At 38.9% G+C, this 24,311-nt stretch overlaps 2 protein-coding genes across 2 annotated transcripts in view; one reads left to right on the top strand and one right to left on the bottom strand.

The window, feature by feature from the left end:
* Window positions 1-838: 838 nt before the first annotated feature.
* Window positions 839-15,841, bottom strand: ARSK (arylsulfatase family member K). The gene is made up of 9 exons (XM_032206346.1): window positions 15,780-15,841; window positions 15,007-15,121; window positions 11,987-12,116; window positions 10,092-10,251; window positions 8,957-9,239; window positions 5,584-5,755; window positions 3,959-4,183; window positions 2,800-3,024; window positions 839-2,714 (listed from the first exon to the last, which is right to left on the bottom strand). Exons 1-9 carry the CDS (start codon window positions 15,839-15,841, stop codon window positions 2,425-2,427), a joined length of 1,662 nt encoding a protein of 553 aa, XP_032062237.1. The 3' UTR covers window positions 839-2,424.
* Window positions 15,434-24,311, top strand: part of TTC37 (tetratricopeptide repeat domain 37) — a 48,426-nt gene continuing 39,548 nt past the window's right edge. Inside the window, exons 1-8 of the mRNA XM_032205926.1 lie at window positions 15,434-15,577; window positions 16,551-16,648; window positions 16,994-17,137; window positions 18,165-18,256; window positions 18,889-18,964; window positions 20,553-20,693; window positions 22,162-22,260; window positions 23,329-23,437. Of these exons, the coding sequence (XP_032061817.1) occupies window positions 16,559-16,648; window positions 16,994-17,137; window positions 18,165-18,256; window positions 18,889-18,964; window positions 20,553-20,693; window positions 22,162-22,260; window positions 23,329-23,437 (751 nt within the window). The 5' untranslated portion in view covers window positions 15,434-15,577; window positions 16,551-16,558. The remainder of the gene's footprint in view (window positions 15,578-16,550; window positions 16,649-16,993; window positions 17,138-18,164; window positions 18,257-18,888; window positions 18,965-20,552; window positions 20,694-22,161; window positions 22,261-23,328; window positions 23,438-24,311) is intronic.

The raw sequence follows: 24,311 nt of genomic DNA, 5'->3' as shown, positions 1-24,311 counted from the left end.
CAGCTTGCATGCTGCAAACATCATTTGATTTGTTGTAGCACTGCAGATGCTTTAGCATAATCCAGACAGTGAAGCTGAATATGATCAATTGCAAATATATCTATTTTATAGTTAAATTAGTACAGTCCTCTACCAAAACAGGCAGATTGTTTATTGCAAATAGAGGTAGTTAAGTATTAGGGGGGCCTTTGCCTTCTCTCGTTCAAAGAACTTGTGGAAGACGAAGTTTTGCTTTTAACAAATAAATTAATGCTTTCTTGTTAAATAAGCTCTTTAAGAAGACCAAATACAAAAATAAATACTTGACTATCATGGAATACCAGAATGGTGGAGGTTAACAGCACTTCTCCCAGCTAAAGAAGGGCCATCTACAGAAGGTTGTCCAGCACCATGTCCTGGACTGTATAGGCCAGTCTGGGATCTGACCACAACCCTCACTACCTTACATGCCGCAGAATAACTCAGAGATCATCCCTTCCTACTGAAATTCTACTTTCAGTTTGTGAGCTAGCACATTACTGGGTTTCCCACAATTATTTTGGAAACTGCCCCTGTGAACCAGCCTTTTCCGCGGTCTGTTATTCAGCAAGTTGCTGCAAGGGTTTAAGGTAGGAAGTTTGTTTTTCCATTTCACACATTAATATAAACTACACTTTTGTTAGCCTAACAGTTACAAATAAGTGCATCCTTAAAGGCTTTTGTCTTCTGAGAAATGTAGCACTGCATTCACAGAATTGACAGAACACAATTTTCCCTAGTGATACATTTAAACATTAAGAAAGCACTGACAAAACAACAACAACAAAACAAACAAACACACACACACACACAAAAAAACACAGTTCACTGTCATTTTATTTTGCTATATTCTGTACAATTTATTCCATTCTGTCCAGAACTCTGGAAAGTGATTGATTTACTTATTATTTTCCTTGCTGAATGAGCCTTCATAGGGACATTTTTACATTTTTCCCTGTACTTATGCAGCCAATCTATATTAGAATGCCAAGATGTATTTTTTGTTGAAATGATTTCATCACTATCTGAACTCATTTTTGCAAGAATTGCAAAGGCACATGCTACAGGATTTAAAGGTTTATTTGAATTTAATATATACCAATAATAGTGTAGTGAGCAGTTTACAAAATGCATGTAGAGTACTTAGCCATCAGAAAATACTTTTTTTTCATGTTATTATTATTTTTTTTACAAGCTTATTGTTACTGCTGAATATTACATTAAAAATTCCAGAGAACATTTAGGTATGAATTATAATATCATCCTGAATTGCTATTATAGCTGCAACAACCATGCTTGAAAATAAGCACATATAAGTGCTGCTACAAGCATATTCTTCATTAAGCAAAAGTTAAGACTTACTAGCTAAATCTTATCTCCTTCCAAAACTGCTTTGTTTTTTGTCACATTCCTGGTAAAATGAGAAATAGTATTTTTATGTTATTTTTTTTTCTGCAACCTTCAACAGCGTCTCCTCTGTATACATTTCAGATTCCAGTTTTGCACATTAAGACCTTTACCTGCAGAATCTAACTCCATAATGGGGAATCTACTCAATCAGGTTTCACCTTATGTTGTGCAAATGGCATTACCACTTTTCACAGAACAGCTGTAGTCACAACTTTGGTCTGAAGGTCTTATTATTATTTCCCCGCCCCCCGCCCCCTAATTTCCAACAGTGACCAAAGGCCAAATTCCTCTTCAGAGCAAACATGTTCAATGAGTGGCCTATGCATATAGTGAAATTATTTTGAACAGTGAGGCATGATAAGATCAGATCCAAAAGCCAGAGATTAGAAGGCTGATCCTCAAAGGATGAAGATTCAATGATGTATAAATAGGGAATGCTGAAAATATTAAGTACTTGAATAAACTGCATTTATGTCCAGACCAGTAGTGGTTGATATCTTTTTGATGAAATCTGAACCTCTATGGCATCTCCAAACTGGATAACTGTGAATTTATTATGAACTTAAAGTCCACCTTGATGGAAAACTGGCTCTAGCACATTTCTCTGTAACTGGCATCCCACCACGCTAGGTACCATAATCCGTTTAACAGTCTGTCCTTAGAAATGCAAATTGCTGTTAAGTTCTGACACTTAATACTTGGTATTCTGACAACCAGCTAAACATTCCATACACATAATTAATACTTATGTGCTATCCTTTCTATGGATACTTAAGTGACATGGAATTATAACACGTAGAACCTAAATTTGTTGTGCTAGCTAGTTATATAAATTTTTTCTGGCTTTTTAACAAAAACCAGTAATCCTCTGATCATCTTTGCTTTAAATAGCTTGTATAAGATAGAAGTCCTAGCACTTGAAACACAACAGAATATGACAAATGCAGAATGTTTCCACATAGTCAGTCATAAGAAATCTGCATTGTTTTTATTTATTTATGTATTTATTTTATTAATTCTCTGATTCAGCCACTCATCAATTGCTTTCTCATATTTTTTTGGTTTCTTTAACCAGTCTTGATGCCATCTAAGGTTGGCAATAACAGCTGAGTAATTCTGTCCCAAACTTTGTTTCCAGCTGATAAACTGTTTTTTGTTATACTCCTGAACATAAGAAGAAACCTTTGGGTAGTTTACTACAGAGCGAAGTATTTTGTCCAAGGAATTTACAGTTTCTGGGAATTTTACGGCAACGTTTGTGAGCTCATCTGGATCAGCAGAAAGGTCTGGAACAAACAAAAAGGCAGTTAAGAGCCAGTGTGCATGTAATTGAATTCATCAATCAGTTAGGACACAAGAGTTGTAACATACCGAACAGTTGTGGAAGTACTGAATGGCCATCTGAGTATGCGATATACTTCCATTTATCAGTTCGAAGCATGTATGTGGAAGCATTCACATTGCACCCGTGGAACTCACTCAGCACCCACGAGGGCCGAGGCCCTCTGGGTGACACCTCCTCTTCAGCCTTTCCCTGTAGCAGCGGTATAAGAGAATATCCACTGAGGTTCTGTGGGACAGGAATTCCTGCTATATCTAAGCAAAGATATATATAATCAAGATACTACTGCAGTTAAAACAATATAGAAAACAAATTTTCATTAGCTTTTACTAGTAGTACAGTTTTATCTCTTGCCCCACATTTTCTCAAGCAACTGTAACATGCATGTGATGCTTCTTCAATAAAGAGTTTTGCAGACTGCTTTGAAAAGAACAGTTTTCTGATCAGCAGCCTAAAAGATTGTAGATAAAGCCTGGAATGGTGACTTCACCGAATATTTAGTTCCAAAGAGATCTTGTGTGACTTGTCACACAAAAACTGTTTGAAAATATACTCTTATAAGTACCTTCTATTTATTTGTAGGTAATTTGATGCAAGTCCTTTTCATTTGTTTCTCTGCTCCATAAAGGATTTTTCCATATCCAAGAAGATAAGAATGGATATGGATTATCACATTTTATTACACTTGCTCAGATCAATTGTACCTTTCCTACACAAAGACCTTTATTAAGTTTCTTCCACATGACACTTCATAAAGGAAATTCCTTTGATAAGCTGCCATCCTTTCAGATAAAATCACATCTCTGGATGCTTTTACATTGTAATTTCTATAGTGAATTATTAGATATGCATGCTAGCAAGGATTATTCATATCTGAACTATGTCTGATTGGTTCATATCTCATTTTTAAACAAATAATCGCAAATAAAATCATTCTCTGTAATTGTGAGAATGATGGTAACAGCAATAAGGAACAACACCAACTCCTTTATTCAGTTTTAATATGCACTTATTGCGTTTTGTGTTAAGTCCATACCTATGCTCCCCAAATAAATTGTTACCTCCTGTTGTGTTTACTACATTGTTTCACAAAGTGGAGACATCATTCTGTCTATAACACATATGTGTTATAGACATATATACAACAATAATTAAGTGAAAAAAAAAGATCGAAATGACTTAACTCACCAAGCATAGTAGGATATATATCCACAAGAGACACCAAGTTTGATATTTGCTGCTGTTCTTTTATGCCTGGCCCCATAACTAAGAGAGGAACATGGGAACTTCCTTCATACATGCTCATTTTGTAGAACTGCCGGTGCTCCATAGCAAGTTCTCCATGATCAGAAGTGAATATAACAATTGTTTCTTTAAGAAGCCCAGTATCTCTCAGAGCTGAAATAACCTCACCTGCAACAAGAAAAAGGTATTCAGAAAGATACATTCAAAATATTCCTTTAAGCTTCTGTATTGGAGAGTGGCACGCAAACCCTGAGTAATCCTATTCAAAGGCTTGGGAAATCCTCCCTCTGCCACAGAAGGCTGAGCCCAAAGCATGCATCCCAGAACAATATACAGTATTATATTGTAGTAAATTAGTTGCAGCAGTCTGCTTCCCAGTGAAGCCTGGAGGGCACTGAACAACCACCATAAAAATTATGAAGGGCAGAGATGCACCACAGGATGAGGTGCATTTTTGCTACTATAACTAATAACAATTATTGCAACAGAAGCAAAACACAGCACCAAGAAGCCCTAGCACTACATCTAGAGACAAGGACTCCTCACAGCATCCACCTTACATGTAATCATGGGTGTCTTTCCTTCCTGTGCTTATGTCCCACAGGGACCCTTTACACAGACGTTTGTTCAAGGAAGACAAGGCCAAGGTCAATGAAATCAGTAACTAAGCAAAGCATCTGCATATCTGTAACTAACATAATTCTTGACTAAACAGACTAGTTAAAAACTTAAATTACCACATTAAACCCCAGTGCAGAGTTACTTAGCAACACCTTCATTTCCTAGTGTCCCCACTGATCTCTTTTATTTTATAAAATGTGAAAGCGTAATTCTATGCCTTTTAAATTAATAATTCTAAAATTGCAAAAAGATTAGCTTATTTATTCATGAATTTCAAATTAGAATGCAAGAAAATTCTTGTTCTTTCACTGCTGCTTTTAAAATTAAGAATTAGATTACCCTAAACGAAGTCTATTTTGCATTATAATTTTTATGCATGTAGACCTTATCACAGATTAGGAGGTATTCTGATTGCTTAATTAATCTTTTTCTTCTTCGTTTTCAATAATATGCTGCTAAGGAAGACTTCAAAGGTAGCTTCATTGTTTAAGCCACGGCTAGTTGTTATCATTGTATCTATGCATTTGAAATCAATCTCCAGGGGAACTGCTTGTGCTACCAAATTTCAGTTTCTTTGCAGCTTTGCTTTGCTGATCTTTCCCCTTTCCATCTATTTCTATTTTTCAGTTATCACCTAATGAAAAAACATTTAATTCTGCTGGTGCATGTCAAACAAAGCTTTACTGTACTTACTGAGCTTTTATCTACTCTTTGATAGTTCATCTTAGTATTTTTCAGAGTGAATTCACTTTGCAATTGCCTTAAAAGCTGTCCAGTTATTCATCATAGAGAGTGATTAAGTAACATCTATGTGACTTACTCTTAGGTCTGAACTGTGTGGCTTTGTTTCATTTTTCCAAAAGACCAGCCCTAACTGCATTTTCTTTTAAATTTCTTAAGAAAAAATCAGAATAAGAAAACCCACTGTGTTATGAAACTTTACGTACCTAGCATAGCATCTGTCTCTGCACACATAGCATAATAAAATGCTCTAATATTTTTCACTTCTTTCTTTGTAAACTGTCCTGTGCAATTCTTGGTGTAGGATGAATAATAGTCTACTGGATGCATCTCTGAAATAGAAGACCACTTGGGAATTTTAATAGCTTCATACATTACCTAAAAATGAAGAGGATATTGGCATTACTTTAGCAACTGAATTAAACAATTCTAAAACAAACAAACAAACAAACAAACAAACACCAACAACAAAAAACAGATTTAATGTAAAATTTTTAGCATAATTTCACAGTTCTCAGTTTGTGGTGCAGGAGACAACAGCTGTCTATCTGTTATGTGGTGTTGCTACTTCCTCCATACTTCCCCTCTGTTTCCACAGGTGTTAAGTCATTTAGTTATAAAAGAGAGCTATAAAAACCAGCTAGAAACTAAGGAAAGAAGCCGGACATATGTGCTTTTCTAGCTGATGTCTTTTTAAACAGGAGGTGATAGTGTGAAACAATTTTCTAGATATGTAATCTAGAGAAGTTATGGAAGGATTGGCATAGTGTCTCGTTAAGTGTCAAATGCCTCTAAATCATATGTATGTATGTGTGTCAGGTGTGTCTATAAAGCAAGAAATTTACTTAGTCTGGGAAGGTCTACAGAAAACTGGAGGACAAGTCCTGGCATCTTGATAAACATATTTCCACGTGTTAATCCAATTTCCTAATACAGTTCTATTTATTTCTACAAATGTCAAGCCATTTAATTATAAAGAGGCACAAAATCAATTTGGAGCTAAAAGGAGGAGCCGATCAATTACATACAATGCTAGATTGCATATTCAGACTGGTATTCTCACCGATTTTGTGTGCGTAAGCACCAGCTTTAGTGCCTGAAAGTTTGACGCATACATTTGCCTAGGCAGTCACACTTGTAAGCATGCTCCTATGTAAGTGCTGCATTTAACAAAGTTAATTACTTCTGAATCACAGATTTAAAACACAAATTACCATAAAGCAGAGAACTATAGTCTCAGTATGGAAAAAATAAGTTTATTAAGCAATAAAAACACACATGCTGTTCCCATTTACCTCTGAAAATCTTCTCTAATAATCAGAGCAGAGGCCTAGATTATGATGGTGAAGAAGCAAGTTCCAATAAGTAAGCAGATCAAAGACGCTAGGATTTGCACCATAAGGAACTGAGAAACTCAGAAGTTTCAAGACATGTACAAAAGAGTGTATTTTACAGTGTGCAGCATAATACAAAAAAAAAAAATGCTCTCTACTTCTTCTGTATTTTAATGACAATACTTTAGATAGTATGTAGAAAAATAGTATTTCATGAAGTCTAATATTAATTGCTAGCATGCAGTGTCAGATATACTGGTCGAATTTATAAACCTAATACAGATGAAGTGATTTCATGGATCTTCAACTCTACCTGCTTCACGCCAATGAGAAAGCTGACATTTCACATGTGAGAACTCTGGAGAAAGAGCCCTTGACACCTCTCTGGTCCAGCAGCTATTGACATAGCTCCCCCTTCTGACTTCACTACCTACCTCATGCACCCTTTAAAACAGATTTTCACCCAAATGTGGGAAAGATAGCACCACCTCCTGTTCACAGGGTGATAGCCAATTTCATTATCCCTGAGAAATGAGAGCATACTCTGTGCAGTAGACAATACAGGATAATCTATCCAGTGCTTAGATGGAGATTCTCATGTTACAGAATCATTGTGGTCTGGAGTTCTGCAGTCACATGAAGTACATAAAGTCACATTTTAGACTCCTCAAATGGTATTTATTAGCTGTATGAGATATAATGGAAGCAAAAATCCCCATGATCCAGCAGAAGACTGAATCCTTTTATACAAGATTAGAACCTAGCTTTAAGAATTCAGCCATTATCTCTATGTCTGTCTGTCATAACTTGTAACTAGAAAAGATGCCACATGCCCCGAAAAAGAGCCAGCCAGTGCAAATTACAGTGGACCATCTGCTCAGCAGCACAGGGTTTCATAAACATACCATGCTGATACTCCATTCTGTACTAGCTCCCCAGTAAACATGTAATTTAATTCACATTCTTCATCTATACACTCAAATTTCCTCATGAGATTGATCTTTGTCATTTTCAGAGTCTGCTTTTTCCATGGCCAAAACAAATACATTCCAGAAGAATCAGGAAATGGTCACTAGGTAGTAGCATGTGGTTCACATAACTGAACTCAACTACACAGTGGGTGAAAGGATCTCAACAAACTATGGAGTTCCAATAGTCTAACTGGATTAAGTGTGCAAAAACTTGTTTGAGATGTTATAAATTTGAGATGTTATGCTGTGACGTGAAAGAAGATATATACCAGATACTTGATATGTATATACCTTGAGACAAGGTATATACCACTACTTTCCAAGAAATGTCTGTTGTAGCAATCAGCACCTAGGAAGTTTCCTTAATATCCAAACGAGATCTTGCTTTTTTCACAGGAAGGATTGTGGTGCGTTTTTTTTTCTGCCTTTTTTTTTTTTTTTTTTCCCCCCTCTCTTCCTTTCCCTATAAACTTCTCAGCATTCTTAATAAAGAATATCTATTACAGATATTAGACCGGTATCTATCAATGTCACTCAACCTTAATTTGTATATCTCTTTTTCTAAGTCTTTGTATTTTTGTTGCACCTAAACAAATTTTGCATCTCCCAGGTAGAAAATGCAAAATTCAGTTATATTAATTGCATCTGCTTTTTTCTGAAGCAAGTATGAAGTTCTTTAAAATGTGACTCTCACTTCTTCAGCTGAAGAAACTCCTAATGCCTTTATGCAGTGGGAGCTGTTGTAACCATTTTATAGATTTATGACAGATAAGGGCACCTGGAGACTGCATGAGATGGAAAAAAATATTTACGCTGTCTTTATGATGGAGTGCTATCTGCTAGCTCTGCACGTATAGACATAGCGGGACATTTTGGGACACTAAAAACAAATGATGCTACAGTAGCATAGAAAGCAGTTAAGAGAAAAAAGACTTCTGCTCAGAAAATCTCTCACTAAAACTTAGGTCTCATTATATCAATTTAATGTGTTGCCTGCCATTGAACTCCAAATTTCAAACAGTCAGCAGTTTATAACAGTTAGCAATTTAAAACAGGTAGTGGTGATAACTGCAAACAAACCTTTCCTTTCCTACAACAGAAGAAAATTCTTTGCTTCTATTTGCTTAATCTTAAATCATAAGTCCAACATCCCATCCAAGTACTACTTACTGTGTACTGAATTATCAGAACTGTGTCTGATCTGAAAACTTACAAGTAATAAAATACTTTTAAAGCTATAAATAGATTTACACTTAAATTCCATCTTCACATACCTTTTCAAGCCAATAGGGAGATGTCAAAAATGTAGAGGAACCAAAATTTTCTCCTGCATAAGGTGATGGATAGGGATGAGGTAAATTTAGTCCCAAGTAAAGAGCAAAAGGCTGAGTAAGGTTAATGGCCTCTTCCCGTATCCAAGCCACCGCTTTGTCAGTATTCCTCCAATCTGCTTCCATCACTCTGACGTGCCTCCTGTCGCCAGTAAGATTTACCATGGGTCTCCCTTCTTGCCGGAGCAGGAAGTCAACATCCCTAGTCCAGGCTTCCACACGGTTACTGAAAATACATACACAAGACACATGCTTGGTGGTAACTGCTTTCTTCATTTTTCTTCCAAGTCAAAAGAATTTAGAACTCCCAATGAACTTTTCCTACATTTGTAGCTGTAATCTATCTAATTTCTACGTAAAGGAGAATTGTGATAAACGTAATCTACAGCTATCACATATCTATTTTATACTCATAGCTTTAGTCATTCTTTCCTGTTTCTGAAACTTTTTTGTTTATTATAACTTCATGTCAGAATGGTTCTTCTTCCCACATCTACACAACAATGTTTAGATATAGCATCTCTACCTTGTTGACCCTGCTCCATATTCTGGCATGCATTCATATTTATCTATCTGTCTTATATTCACATTTATTTATCTATTTATCTAACTGTTTATCTGGTAAACAGGACCTTGGAATTTTGTTATTTAGAAAAAAAACTTACAACACAGCCTTCAAAAAAAACCAAAACATCGCCAGTGTTTGTGATGGTAGATTTAATATTCAAATATTATCAAATATGTTTCTCTGTTTCAGTTTTCCTATACTGATCCTATATATATAATCAACACAAGAAGACTTAAAGCAATAAAATATGAATAACCATTAAATAACCAAAATGTGAAATAACCATTCACACTGAGCAAAGCCACAATCTTGAAATTCACCTCCCAGCTAAAGGAAACAGACAAAATGAGATATGCTTATGGCTGCATACAATTACAGGACAGACCTCTACTAGGTTCCTAACACAATTTCCTTCAAATAAAAGCTCCTACCATTTCAGTCAGAGAAAGAAACCACTTGCCAGGCTGTTCATTCCTGTCTATGTCATACCAGGAGCATCTCTCTGATTACCTCACTGAATGATGTCCAGATGTATAATCCAATTTCCCGTACTTCTGTGTGTGGTAGCCATGCTTCTGCATGAGATCCATCCACGTTACGTAATCTGGATCCAGACCTTTGAAGTTATTCCAAGACTCTGTTAAATGAGTGAAAAGACCGCTCCACATAGCTGGAAAACAAATGAGATATGGTTTGTGAAGAGTAAGTAGTGCTTCCTGTCTAAAACTAAGTTGAATATACTTCAGAATGGATCCATCTTTTCATTATTTTAAATGCTAAAAGTTCACATTAAGAATCAGAAAAATGGTGTTTTATATTCCCCACTCAAGTGGATCACATTTTTGTCATCATTATGAGCAGCAATTATTAAAATAATCCCCAGAATCACAGATAAAGGTCCCACCTTTCCATGCACTATAGTCATTAAATCAGGCTTTTCTGTAAATCAGGAAAAAATCCACAGCATTGCAGATCCTGATGAAACATAACGGCGCTCCAAAGCATGATCTCCCCTCACTTCAGTTAGATTTTAGTGTTAAAGTACATTTGTGAAGAGAATTTGAGTCCTTTACTTTTTAAAAAACTATTTTATGTAATTATTATATTTATTACTTTTATTATATGTAAGGTTTTATCCTTTCCATATATTCTACTTCACTACCAGCTGTAGAAAAAAAGCAAAATTATTAATGAAGTGGTCAAAAAAAAATGAAACCAAGGAAAGGTCGAGAAGGAGCTACAATAAACATTTTTCTTATCCAGTCCCTGTTTCTTTGTAGCCTGTCTTCTTCCCAGTGGTAATTTAAAGTCAAAGGTGGATCCAAAAGCAAAACTAAACTTGTCTGTACGCAGTGGAAAAGCCAGTAACACCAGAAAACACTAACGCCAATGCTAACCATGGTGATACCCCTCCTCTCCCCGCTGTCAGCCATGCCTCAGATCAGCCCTAGCTCTTCCCTTCCCTTCTAGTATTGTCTCTGACTCCTCCACGATGGATGCACCATCAGTTCCTTCAAAGTTTCCAAGCTAGTGGTTAAAGAAGAGATGCCTTGCAGGCTCACAGCTACGCCTGTCTGCTGCACGTAGGACAGGCTGCTTCCTCCTATCATGTATTACAGGAAGGGGAATCTCACCTTCAGCTATAGATGAAATTTCATTTACGTCACCTCTGGAGGATCTTTGCAACAACTGAGAAGGCTAGAAACACTTTAAGATGTAACCTTTTATTCAAGAATACAGCTTCTTTCTAACTTTCCAAGTTCTAAACTCCGCAAATGTGAAGATGCACATGGGACACTGATTACCATGAGTAAAGATGAATACTTATGTATATAATTAAAGACACTGAAGGATGCATTATGTATTTAATGCAGTGTTTAGAATAAATGTAATCTAGAGGCAAGGCTAACAGCAACCAATGTATTCAATTGGTTTTATTTAATATTTTTTTCCTGAAGTAGGAAAGAGATTTATTGCATTTCTACAGGATGGGACAAGAGTAGGTCCGAATACAGTTTCAACACTGCAGCACACAAACTGACAATTTCTTTACAAATCCTCAAGATTTTTAAAAATTTTAAAAATGCCTCAGTGAAATTGGAAAAAGACCTGGAAGCTTGGATATAATTGCACAAAAAAAAATTAAAAAAATATAAAAGGGAGAACAAAAACCTGAAAGGAAGAAGCGTGAGCCACAAAAAAGAGAAATGGATGGAACATCAGAATACTATAGGAACTTCAGACACAAATCAAAAATAAATTGGTTTTACTAAAAAAAAAAAAAAAAAAAAAAGTGAAAGCCCCCAAATTTAAGCCTTTGAAGTTTCCAATAATTACTGTATGTTTAAATTGATGTGTGCAAGTATTTATCATTTTCTTTTATCTGATTTTTTGTTTGGTCTTACCTGCACGGGATGGACAACAAATTGGAGAATTGGTATAAGCATTGAGAAAGACAGTGCCATGTCTTTTCATGAAGTTTATGAAAGGCAATTCCACAGTCTGATTTCCAGGATAAAATGTCAAACGTCCATCCTGCAACCAAGCAGAGAAAAACATTACGTAAAAACTGCTATCCCAAATTATTGTCAGCAATACTTCTTAACTTGTGATCTTGAAATTGTACTAGTCAAACACTGCTGATTCTACTTAGGTATGGAAAATAAGGAATTGAGAAGCTCTTGTTAGATCAGTATAAAATGTATAACTCAAAAAAAAAAAAAAAAAGCCATGCACAAGACAACTGCAATTCTTCATAAAACCACTTCCTTTCTATTGCTCAACACATTCTAAGCTCCAGTTCTTCCAGAGTTATTTCTTCCTCAGGGTCCTAACATGAAGCGCTCTACAGGATCAGGTAAAAGATGAAAAGGAATTGGTCAGAATACTGATGCAGACTCGTGCAATGACTGGTGTATATCTCTGTACAAACAGAATTGATTCACAGAATCACAGAATGTTTTGGGTTGGAAAGAACCTTACAGATCACCTGGTTCCAGCCCACCTGCCATGGGCAGGGACACCTCCCACTGGATTCTTCATGCCTTTGCTCTTTTTAAAGGTTTATCCACACCACATCTCTGTGAATTTGTTTTAAACAAGGGACTGGTAAAATGATTAGCATTTTACAATGTAAAAGTGTGTATAAAGTACACCACCAGCCTCTGCATAATTAATGCTAGGAAGCAAATTTTTACCTCAAATGCATATGGGCAGTGGACATTGTGCCAAGTTATTACGTTATATTATATTACCTTATAGAGTGAGACTGGTTCATATATGAGAATACACAGTAAAACAGCTTACACATCACTGCTTGTAACCCTGATGTAACTTAATCACACCCTACCAGCAGCCTGCAGAAATGCTTTACAGGCTGTATTTTGGACTAGCCTCATTTGGCAGAATGGGGTCTTGGTAGCAGCTGGAGCCAGCAGGCATCATTGTATGACACTAAGTATGGAACTGCACTGTTTTACTGTAATTCTTCTGTTTCAGATGAGAAATAGATTGTTTAGTGAGATACTACCTCTTTCAGCAGAACACATTTAACTGAACAACCATTTTGCTCCAGCTGACTCATAATCAAAAGTTGCCAGATATGGCCAACAAGGGAGTTGCTGTCTCTTACTGCTGAACAGGTACTTTTATTCAAGTAAGCAAACTGCCGTGATTGCTTCACTGGAGCTGCTGCACAAAAACAGATGTAGACCTCTGACCACCTACTTCAAAACACAAAGAACGCGTACAGTCTCCAGGAATGCAAGATCAATGCCTTACTTCATATGAAATTTCACCTTTCAAAGAGTTTTAAGTTTAAATGGGTACAAACGCTCTTCTGGCATCTGTGTCACAGTGAAAACTCTAAAGGATAAGAGAAAATGCTTTAACACAGAACAAAACAGGTAGATGGATGTAAGACTTCTAAGAAAACTCATTGTTTTCTATTTTTGAGGATGGTGTTTGTTTTGAAAATAACTACTGGAAACAAAACGCTGTATATAACATATTTTCCTATATGAATCATTAAGCAAACTTACACAGAAACAATAGTTTCTTTCTGTGTTCATATTTTCATTAGAGTTTCAAGAATAGAAATCAGACAATATAAGACTTATTATCTATTTCAAGCTGTGCTGTTTCTGCATGTTAGTAGATATATTTTCTGACTACAGTTTCACTGATGTCATTTTTTTGAATAGTACATGGGAGAAAAAAAAATCAGCAAAAGTAAGTGAAAACAAGCCTCAAGAACTTAAGTCTGTGTTCTACTGCTTCCAGATTTCCTAGGGTAAGCACTGATCATCCATGTGGAAAATTTACAAAGAATTAAGACAAAGAAGTAAGACAAATGGTAAGGCCGCAATCTCACAGAGTTCTGGGTGGAAAGCAATCTTCAGAGAGTACGTGATTGATCTCTCCTCCATCAGCAAGCTATTCATAAGGTCCTCCAGCGAAGATGTTTGAACAGCTGGAGCTAACAGTCTTTTCTTTGACAGTGGACAGGAAGGTGGCATGCCTATTCTACGAAAGAAATAAGTTTCCTCAGCAGGCTGAGAAGACGAAAGCTCTACAGCTCTTTTCTGTAAAACCATTCTCCAATGTTTCTGTAGCACTCGTGGATTTTGAAGTACCTGAAGTAGTACCAATCGTTCTGAGTTACAGAGGGAAGCACGTTTCATCCAGGAACTCGAGCTGCGCAGCAAGCAGCGTGAGGAGATGGCTGCCTGTCACCACTGTGCATCTCAAGCAGCAACTCAGGAGCTGAACTGCCTACGGCTGCTGTGTTCCAGCAGCAAGCCCTGTGAGCACGGTGCTTGGCATGACACCCCACAGCACAAAGCTGGCTGCTCAAGCGGGCGGCCACTGCCTCGGAGGCTGAACGTGGTCCTGAACGACCCAGATGAGAATTTTTGTCACGCTCGACAACACAAGCGTGAATTTTGCCGACAGCAGAAAGGTGGGCATAAATTGAAAGTAAATCTGCTACTTTTTGACAGCTTTCGGGAAAAAAAAATGATGGTTTCAGATCCACCCAACTCCGCCTTGTGCTGCACTAGAAATGCGATCAGGAAGGTTAAGCACCTTCTTCAGTGTTTTTGTAGGAAGTTTGACGGAAAAATGTCTCCCTTTGTGCCTTTCCTTCTCCCAGGGGTGCCTGGCCAACGCCTCACGGCCGGTTTAGGGGAACCCTCCCCGTGCCAGGACAACATCCAGCAGCCTCACCTAGAGCTGTCCTCAGCTCCACCACCCAAACAGAGAGACAGGCAAACCCCCCTGAATTTGAAACCTGGCATAACAGCTTCACTAAAAACCTGAAAATTTGGAGAAAAAAAAATCTTAATCTACAAAAAAAAAAAAAATCTTAATCTACAAAAAAAAATTAAAAAATAAAAGAAGATGCTCTCCCGGGTGATGCACTCACCAGCGAGTCGCAGGCCACCAGCACCACGCTGTGCCCCGGGGCGGCGGGACGCGGCCTGGCAGCCGCCACAGGCAGGGCGGCCGCCAGCAGCAGCGGCAGCAGCAGCGCGGCCCCGGCCCCGCCGCCCGCCATGGCGGCGGCGGCGGAACGGGACGGGACGGGATGGGGCGGCGGGGCCCGGCCGGGAGGACTACAAGTCCCAGCGTGCCCCGGGCTCGCCGCCGCTGGCGGGCGCAAAGGGGCCGGGCGGAACGCGTCCCCGCCGCGGCGTCACGGCGGGGACTGCGCCTGCGCGGTGGCGGCCGCGGAGGGGCGGTGAGGGGGTGAGGGGAGGTAAGATGGCGGCGGAGGGGGCTGAGGCGGGCAGCGGGATGGGCTGCCTGAGGGAGGGCTGGGCCGGGCCGGGCGGGGAACGAGGCCGAGGCAGCGCTCCGGGCTGAATTTGTCGTCTCTCCGCAGGTGGAGATGGAGCCCGGGCTCGGGCGGTGCGAGGGGCGCTGGGTCTGAGGAGCCTGAGGAGCCTGAGCTCGCTGGGAGCCACAGCGCTTGTCGTCGGCAGCTGCTAAAAAGTGTGCGTGTGGCGAGTTTAAAAAATAATCTCTTTCTCTCTATATATCTATATACGTATATACAGAGAGAGAGGTTCTGAGGGAATCTCAGATCTCAGCCATCTTCCTTCACTCTTCCGTTATTAATTCCTCCCTAAGCCCTTATTCCCTTCTTCAGCTGTTGCTCTTCAGCTTTTACAAGCCGCTTTTTCGTCCTTCCAGCACGTTTCTTGGCCTGCACCCTCTGAGTTGTTCCTTAGCCACGTCCCGTCTTTGCCAGTTTTCATTGTGATGTTTTAAAGTTTTGTTTCAGGCGAAATGTTTAGATTGAAGCAAAGCAGGGTGTGATTATCTCGGACGTTACAAGCAGGAACCTCTCTTATGCTTGTACTTTAACACTTCTGTGCGGCTGTAGTGACAGAAGGCAGACCGCCCCTGAGTGTTGGTGTCATACTGACCATTGTCCCGACACAGACACGAAAATTAAAAGCTCTGATCTCAGGAGCCCCTTGAGAACATGTCTGGTGCTCACTGTGCAGCAATTCCTGCCTTACGGGAACGTACATATGGTGTCTTTCATGTGCTGACGTTCCACAACTTAAACTATGGTACCTGTCATACAACACCTCTCATCCCATTGAGGATTATCCCAGAATGAAGTTCGTGTCAAGGCTTAGGATAAGTGCTGCGTATCACTTAACTGTTTGGAGTATAGAAGTAATCCTGCGTTGAGACTAAGCGTGACCAATTGATCTTAACTATAGTATTTGTTTCAGCAAGTTTTAGGGAATTATCATTCAGTGTGCAGTTTAGGCATGTTGCAGTAACTAAAGTGCTCGGGATGCTTTCTGCTTTCTTTATGCTATTACATTAGGACATTAGCAATGTTCTGAGTTCAGTTTGTATGGCTGGACTTGATGATCATAAAGATCTTTTCCAACCTAGATGGTTTTACAATTCTTCTGTACTAACTAATTATGTGTTGGTTTTATTTAGCAGCCACAATGTCAGATAAGGAGGTGAAAGCAGCATTAAAGAGCGCTAGAGAAGCCATAAGAAATAAAGAATATAAGGAAGCCTTAAAACATTGCAAGGTAAGAATTATTTACTTGGAAAGTAAAGTGCTTTGTACTTTTTGTTTGCTGTTCCCATACGCTTAGAACTATGTAGTTCTCTGGAGTGTGTTGTACCTCACCAATGTAATAGTTAAGATTAATCGCACAGCTTAATTTCTGTTCCACTCAGTGGAACAGTTCCAATGTGAAACATTTTGTGGCATAAAAATCTCAAGTTACGAACCTTAACCTTTCCCTAAAAATGAGTTAACTTTTAATATTATCATAAAGAGGAATTCACCAAACCTTAATGAGAAAACTCAGTGCATGAATCTGTGAGATGCATTGCGTTCATCCTTTTCACCTAAAATTGCGTGTTTCTAGGCAGTCTTAAAGCAAGAAAAAAATAACTACAATGCCTGGGTATTTATTGGCCTGGCAGCTGCTGAGCTAGAACAGCCTGATCAGGCCAAAGGAGCATATAAGAAGGCTATTGAAATTGAACCAAACCAGCTGCTGGCATGGCAGGTAAGTGTGTGACCAGATTCATTTTTTCTTTCCATGAAAAGTATTCCTGTGGAGTTCAGTATGGGAACAAAGCTGAGTTAATATTTACGTTGAGTTTTCTTCAGGCACTAAGTTGTACGGAGCTTTTCGGTAACAGAAGTTAATGTTACGTGTGTACAAACTAAAGCCATGGGTGGTTGTGTGTGTGTAGAAGCATGAATTTTAGCTCTGTTGCATTTAAGCGTGTGTTTCTTCTCTAGACAAGATAGCAGCGAAATGTGCTAGGAAGAATGTAAACTGAAGGACATACAGTAAATTTATCTGTGCTTCGAATTGCCATGCTCATAACTTAACAAACATTTGAGAGTGCTTCTCTTGTATACAATAAAATGTTTTATCTAGAAACTTATTTTTCCAGCATGAAATGGATTGTTATTAATTTTTGATGTTACTTAAAAAATAACAACATACATTTAAAGTAATGTGTACTGCTGGTGTTGTGACATCCTAGCAGTATATGGCATTCAGTTGAGTTATTTGGCGACTCGTGAAGCATAAAGTTGCACGGTAGGTCTCTTGCAGATGTCAGAATCTGATATTTTTATTGTAGTAAGGTTTATTGAGTGTTCAATATAAATAGCTTCTTAAAGTATAAATACTAGTGCCTCATTTCAGGGTGTATGGAAACTTCCACAGCCGTCAGATTCTGGCTTTCTGTTATTATACATGTACAAGGTGGTGTGGTACTTAGATATAAAGCTTTTATCTGGTGAGGTGCTATTTGTATATAGTCTGGATTTGTATATAATCTAATTTGCAGGCAACATTATGTAACATTTAAAAGTTTCAAATAGTTGTATTAATTAATAAAGCGAGGAAAGCTATTATTTTAAAATAGATACAGGAATATCAATGTAGATTCTGCTCAGAGATTACTGCATTAACATGTGAAGGCAACATATTTTTTTAGGCGGAACTTGCAATGTAAATTTAATTCATAACTGCAGACATCAAATGTTACTTATTTTCTGATCTTATTTTTTTAAAGGGATTAGCAAATTTATATGAGAAATCCAACCAAACCGATGTCAAAGGAGACTTAGCAGATGTTTATAAAAAGCTCTTGGAACTCTATGAAAGGTAAAGAATATTGTACTATAATTCAGTCAAAGGTTTTTAGCTCACAAAAGTTCAGTGAATGCCATAGCTGATATGATTGCCAGGATAGATTGCCAGTTGTCTTTTTTAAGCCACTGGTAAGTGCAGGTTACTTCACCTTATGCAGGTACAGAAAAGCTATGTTATTTCTGCCTCTTTTAATAGAGCAAAATCTTTTGGAATAGTTGTGGTTGAGGTTAGCATTTCAGAAGATTCTTATGTTGTCACTTGTCATCTGTGTAACCTCACTGCCTTGATGCATTTAGCTTTGAGGGTACCAAGCCTGCATTAGTAAGCGGACTTAACTTTTCCCTCCTTTACAGGGAATGGATGTCACCCAGCTCATACAGATACAGTTCTAAACAAAAGTAACTCTTAGCTGTCAGTGTAGCTGGCTGGAGGGTTACAGTTGTTTCCTTAATTTGAAAACAGATCAAACAGAAAAGCCCAGTCCCTTAAAGGAATTGTTTACTCAGTTATAGCACTGATTTTTAAGGTAATCTGCAATGTTCTAAATATTTTTTTGTTAACTGAACTAAAACTTCATTTGTCAGAATTTGAACTGTACTGCTATTTTATGGCAATCTTAGCTTGTTTGATTTTCTTCTTTCTAGTGGAGACAAGCAGAAATGGTGTAATGTATGTAACAAGCTTGTGGAACTATATCATCAAGAAAAGAAATATTTAGAGGTAAGTGACTAATGTCATTTCTCTGTTCTGATCTAAAGGAAATTTCTTGCTAGAACTAGCTAGTCTTCATGAAGGAATCCATAGGTGTTTTGGGCTCTTGGATCAAGGTGTTTTGGATCATTTAGAATCTCCTTTTGGATCACTAGGCAGATTTTTAACTATATTCTTTTACCATATTCTTTTTTTATTTTTTTTTTCCTCCCTCTGCGTAAAAGAATTGGATGGCACCTGCTTAACTGGCAAAACTTGACAAAAATATTAGTGTATAGGCTGGAAGGGTGCAATATCATCCTTGTGTTTGATTTCTAGAAGTCCAGCATGATACCAAATGCACATTTACCCACAGCATGTGAGAGGAACTTACCCTTTGCCTAGCTTGGCCAGTTCTCCACTGATGGGATAATCTTTTCCTAGGTTGTTTCATGCCAGAGGGTGAGGTGGAATTTACATAAAAACCATGGATTAGGTACCAGATTCTGTGAGCACGATAAGGACATGAAAATCTGCTCTGGTGCACCACAAGCTTCAGACCTCCTTGCACTCCTAAAGACCTTGTCAGCGTGAGCACTGCAGGGATGGCTCTTGGCAGGTTACCACGAGGTGGAGCTGTTAAACACCTGTACAGTTCAACAGTAGTGTTATGTGCAGGCTGGTGTTATTACAGAATACTTATCTTTGCTGCTACTCTGTTCACTTTTGTGGTGTGTGCTTACACACAACACCATCTTCCCCCTTTTCCTCTGACAATGGGAAATGGGAGATTTTCCTTCTCTTTAAGCATCAGGCTGAAGACTTTGGCCTAATCTACCCAAAGATTCTTTGCATAGCAGTTTCTGAAACTAAATTTAGTGATAAGCTTAGTTTGTGGTTTCCTTCCTATGTTAGGCCTGAGCAACCTTTTTATTCTTTCTTAGTCTTGCTGAGTTTTCCACGCTGTAATTTCAGCACATATTGCTACTGTTCTTGTATTTCTGTTTGTAGTAGTGTAGATCTGACAGATACTCTGTTTGTAGGAGGACTGTTTGTCTGTTTTTTCTGTTGTTTTCTCAAGGAACCAGAGTCAGAATTCATGCTGTTGGTACCACCTTTACGTACCTTGGAAGGTAGACAAGTCCCCACGCAATGTTATTATTAAACAGTATATACTGTTTTCATTTTGTGTTATAATTTAGTGTTCACTTCCTCTCCTTCAATGTCTCTCTCTCTATATTGAAAGCATTCGTTTTTCTCCATGTGATCCTTAATTACTCAGTCTGGCTGGCACTGGGTTTTCTGTCCAATAACAAGGCAGGTGAGGATAGCTTTAAATCTTCCTTTTCAAATTTTCAATAAATGATGCAAGTATATATTTGCAATAGTGTGCTATGCAAATGTAAGTAAGTGTAGAAGTGGAAGTACTCTAGCAGTATAGCGGTTTAATTTAAATTAGGATATCTTTTGACTGTTTGAAAGAATGTCACCGTCTTGTACAGCAGTGTGCCATTTTAAGAGAGGAAAGTGAAATGCGTGTTTCTTGGAGTTGACAGTACTTGGAAATTGTGTTGAATTTAAAGAGTTACAGCATAGCTTGTTTGTCTCCTATTGACAGGTTGCTGAAACATGGCAGAAACTAATAAGGATAAAACAGGAGGAAGGTGCAGAAAAAGCAGAGCTTCATCAGCTTTGGAAAAGGATGATCCAGTTACTGGCAGACAGTGAACAGAGCCAGGACAATCAGACTGTGCAAATGGTAATGTTTTTCCATTCCTATTTATCATCAGATGCATATATGTACACAGAGCAGCTAGATTCAAATTAAGCCTTAAAGTACCCATCATGTGACTCTCTCATTAGCATTCAGTGGTACCCAGCTTCTCAGGAAAAAGGTAGGTGATTGTAGCATCTGACAGAAACAGTGAAGGTGTTGCTGTCTGAAGTGAAACTTCAGTGGTATTGGGCATCTGAACACAAACAGTTGTCCTGGAGCTTTGTCCTTAACTGCCTCCTAAGTTCTGTGGGAGCCCAGGTTTGCCCTGTACCGTGGTGATGCATTGTTCTGCCCCTGCATGGTACAAGAAGCATCAGTGTATTCACGCAGCTGAACAGAATAGCTTCTAGCATATTCGAAAGTTCTGATAGAGTCTAGAATATAGGCATTCTCCAAAACAAGTGACTCCTTCTCTTCCTCTCCTGCAAACTGGAAGAGGTAGTTTTGTGCTGTTTTCCCATTTCTTTGTACCTAGTGCTCATCTTAGGTATCAATTTTTGCGTTCAAAATTTCCGTCCTCCTACAAATTGTAAGCTTTTATGTTGTAGGAGAATGTTAAAGTTCTTTGGAGCATTACAGAAAGATCATTAGTTGTACTGATTCTGTGCCCCCTACGGCCAAAGTTAATTTTATTTTATCTGTTTTATTCGTTCTTGCAAGATGAACCTCCTTCACAAGGAAGGGTGGAAATTTCTCTGGTTGATAGTAATGGTTCAGAAAGGTAGCAAATACTTGTTCAAGTACTTTGACAGAGGGAGACTGAACCTAGATCCATAAGTTCTGAGAAGGCAAATGCTCTGCCTTAAGGGCTATTATAAAAAAGAGGCACTGAAGTCAGTACTTGCTGTCTGTTTTTTTTGTTTTGTGAGGGAGATGGAGTAGGAGGTGAGCAGGGGATTGGTACACAAAGATTAGGAATGGATTTCACCTGCAAATCTACAATTTACTGCAGTTCTTAACCTGTAAGGTTGTGGTATTGAAGGCAGCTTACTATTCATCATTTTGGTTGTGGGAAACATTATATAAAATTTAATAGTGGGAGAGGGGGAGAGTGTCAAGGAATTAAGGACTTCAGGTTTCTTCAGAGTTCAGGGGGAAGGCTGACAAATAGTAACTTTGGTTTTGTGGAACCAAGTCCTTCAAACTGGAATTGGGTACAAGGAAGCATCTGTACTCCCACAAATTTTGCATTCCTTGTACTTATTTTATAAAACTTATTACTGCTTTTTCTTGTTTTGGAAAACTAATGTGTTCTGTGTTTATGAGATGATAAAGGACCCAAGGAATATCAAAGACACCAAGATAAGGATTTTTTTTGTCATTTTCCTCTGCTTTTGGTATGAGGATAAATTTAAGGAGTAGGGTCCAGGTTTGAGTATGCACTAAACTATGATGGTAACGTTTTCTTAGAGTCATTGTTTGCTATACTCCTAATTATTTCTTATTTCAGCTTTTGAATGCATTTGAGGAGGCAGTGAACTCTGCCGACCTTGTTCCCAGTGAAGACCACCAAAATCTTTACAAAGACTTTATTCAGTGCCTGTCAAAGGTAAGGTTTTGTTAGTCAGTCTTTGTCAGTGAGTCGTAGAATCAGTCACAGAATCGTAGAGTGGCTTGGAGTGGAAGGGACTTTAAAGATGATCTAACTCCAACCCCCTGCCAGAGGCAGGGATGCCACCGACTAGATCAGATTGCCCAAAGCCCCATTCAGCCCAGCATTGGGCACTGCCACGGATGGGGCATCCACAATTTCTCTGGGCAGCCTGTGCTGGTGCCTCACTACCCTTACAGTGAAGAATTTTCTCTTTATGTCTAGTCTGAATCTCTCCTCTTAGTTTAAGACCATAATGATAGGACCCCCTTGTCCTATCATTATCTACCCAAGTAAAGAGTCTTTCTCTATCTTTACCCAAGTAAAGAGTCTTTCTCTATCTTCTTTATAAGGCCCCTTTAAGCAGAGAAAGGTCGCAATAAGGTCTCGCCAGAACCTTCTCTTCTCCATGCTGAACATCCCCAGCTCTCTCAGCCTTTCTTCATAGGATAAGTGCTTCAGCCCATTGATCAACTTCATGGCCCTCCTCTGGACCTGCTCTTAACAGCTCCACATCCTTCTTGGTCTGGGGGCCCCAAACCTGGATTCAGTACTCCGAGTGGAGTCTCACAAGAGCAGAAAAGAAAGGGACAATCACCTCCCTCCCCTGCTGGTCACGCTTCTTGCGATGCAGCCCAGGACACAGTTGACCTTCTGGGCTGCAAGCACGCACTGCTGGCTCACACTGAGCTTTTTGTCCACCAGAACCCCTAAGTCCTTCTTTGCAGGGCTGCTCTCTATGACTTCTTCTCCCACTCTGTGCTCGTTTCTGGGATGGCCCTGACCCAGGTGCAGCACCCTGCACTTGGACTTGTTGAACCTCGTTGAGTTCACACGGGCCCACCTCTCTAGTCCATCCAGGTCCCTTTGGAAGGCATCTCCTCTTCCGTCTTTGCTATCAACTGCACTGTTCAGCTTGGTGTCAGCTGCAAACTTGCTGAAGGTGCACTTGATCACACTGTCTACATGGAACAATCCTATTTGATAATTCACACAAATAGCTCCTTGTTTTCTTTTCCTTACAAGCTTCCTCATGAAACTGCTAAGTTGGAAAAGGCCTGTGATGACATGATGGCTTTATATCCTACTGCAAGCTATCCTTTGGAAGTACTTTGCTTGCACTACATTGAGTCAGGTGAGTAGGATGGGTTTACACACTTTGGGGGCTTAAAATAATTCTTTTTATAATTGATGTTATGATAGTCTTTTTGACAGGTTTTTACCCTTCACACCTAAATACAAGCACGCTGTTTACTTTGTCACGTTTTACCACTCTGGAAGTGAAGTGTTCACTCATGCTGCTATGGTTTAACCTGGCAGGCAGTGAAGCACCATGCATTCACTACCTCACTCCCCACCAGTGGGATGGGGGTGAGAAATGGGTAAAACTCTTTGGATGAGATAAAAACAATTTAATAAGAAAAGGAAGGAAATTAATAAATAAAAGAACACACAAAGTGATGCACAGTGCTCACCAGTAGCCAACTGATGCTCAACCAGTCGCTGAAACAAGGCAGCTCCCCTGGCCGGTTTAACCCAGTTTTACTCTTCAGCCTTACTCAGTTTGGGATATTCATTCAGCAAGTTCAGGCCAGCTGTCCTGGCTATGTCCCAGCCTAGCTCCTTGTGTACCCCCAGCCCCTCACTGGCAGGGCAGTGTGAGAAGCTGAGAAGTCCTTGGCTTGGTGTAAGCACTGCTCAGCAGCAACCAAAACATTGGTGTGTTATCAGGATTATTCTCATCCAAAGTCCAAAACACAGCACTGTACCAACAACTATGAAGGAAATTAACTCCATCCAGCTGAAACTAAGACATATGCTTTATAATTACTTGGTTTTGTAACAGAATGATGACTGTAAATGGGGGAAAAAAAAAAAAAAAGTCCAATTCTTGCAATGTATTTGCCTTACAAAACTCAAAAACAGCCTTTCCAGATAAATGAATCTATGCTCTGCATTCAGTATGAAGCCTGATTCATAGGCACTAAGCCTGGAATAATGAATGGAGA

Source organism: Aythya fuligula, chromosome Z (genome assembly GCF_009819795.1).
Source record: "Aythya fuligula isolate bAytFul2 chromosome Z, bAytFul2.pri, whole genome shotgun sequence".
NCBI lineage: Eukaryota > Metazoa > Chordata > Aves > Anseriformes > Anatidae > Aythya > Aythya fuligula.
Note: the sequence above shows the minus strand (reverse complement) of the source record. Positions and strands in the feature narration are given on the sequence as shown.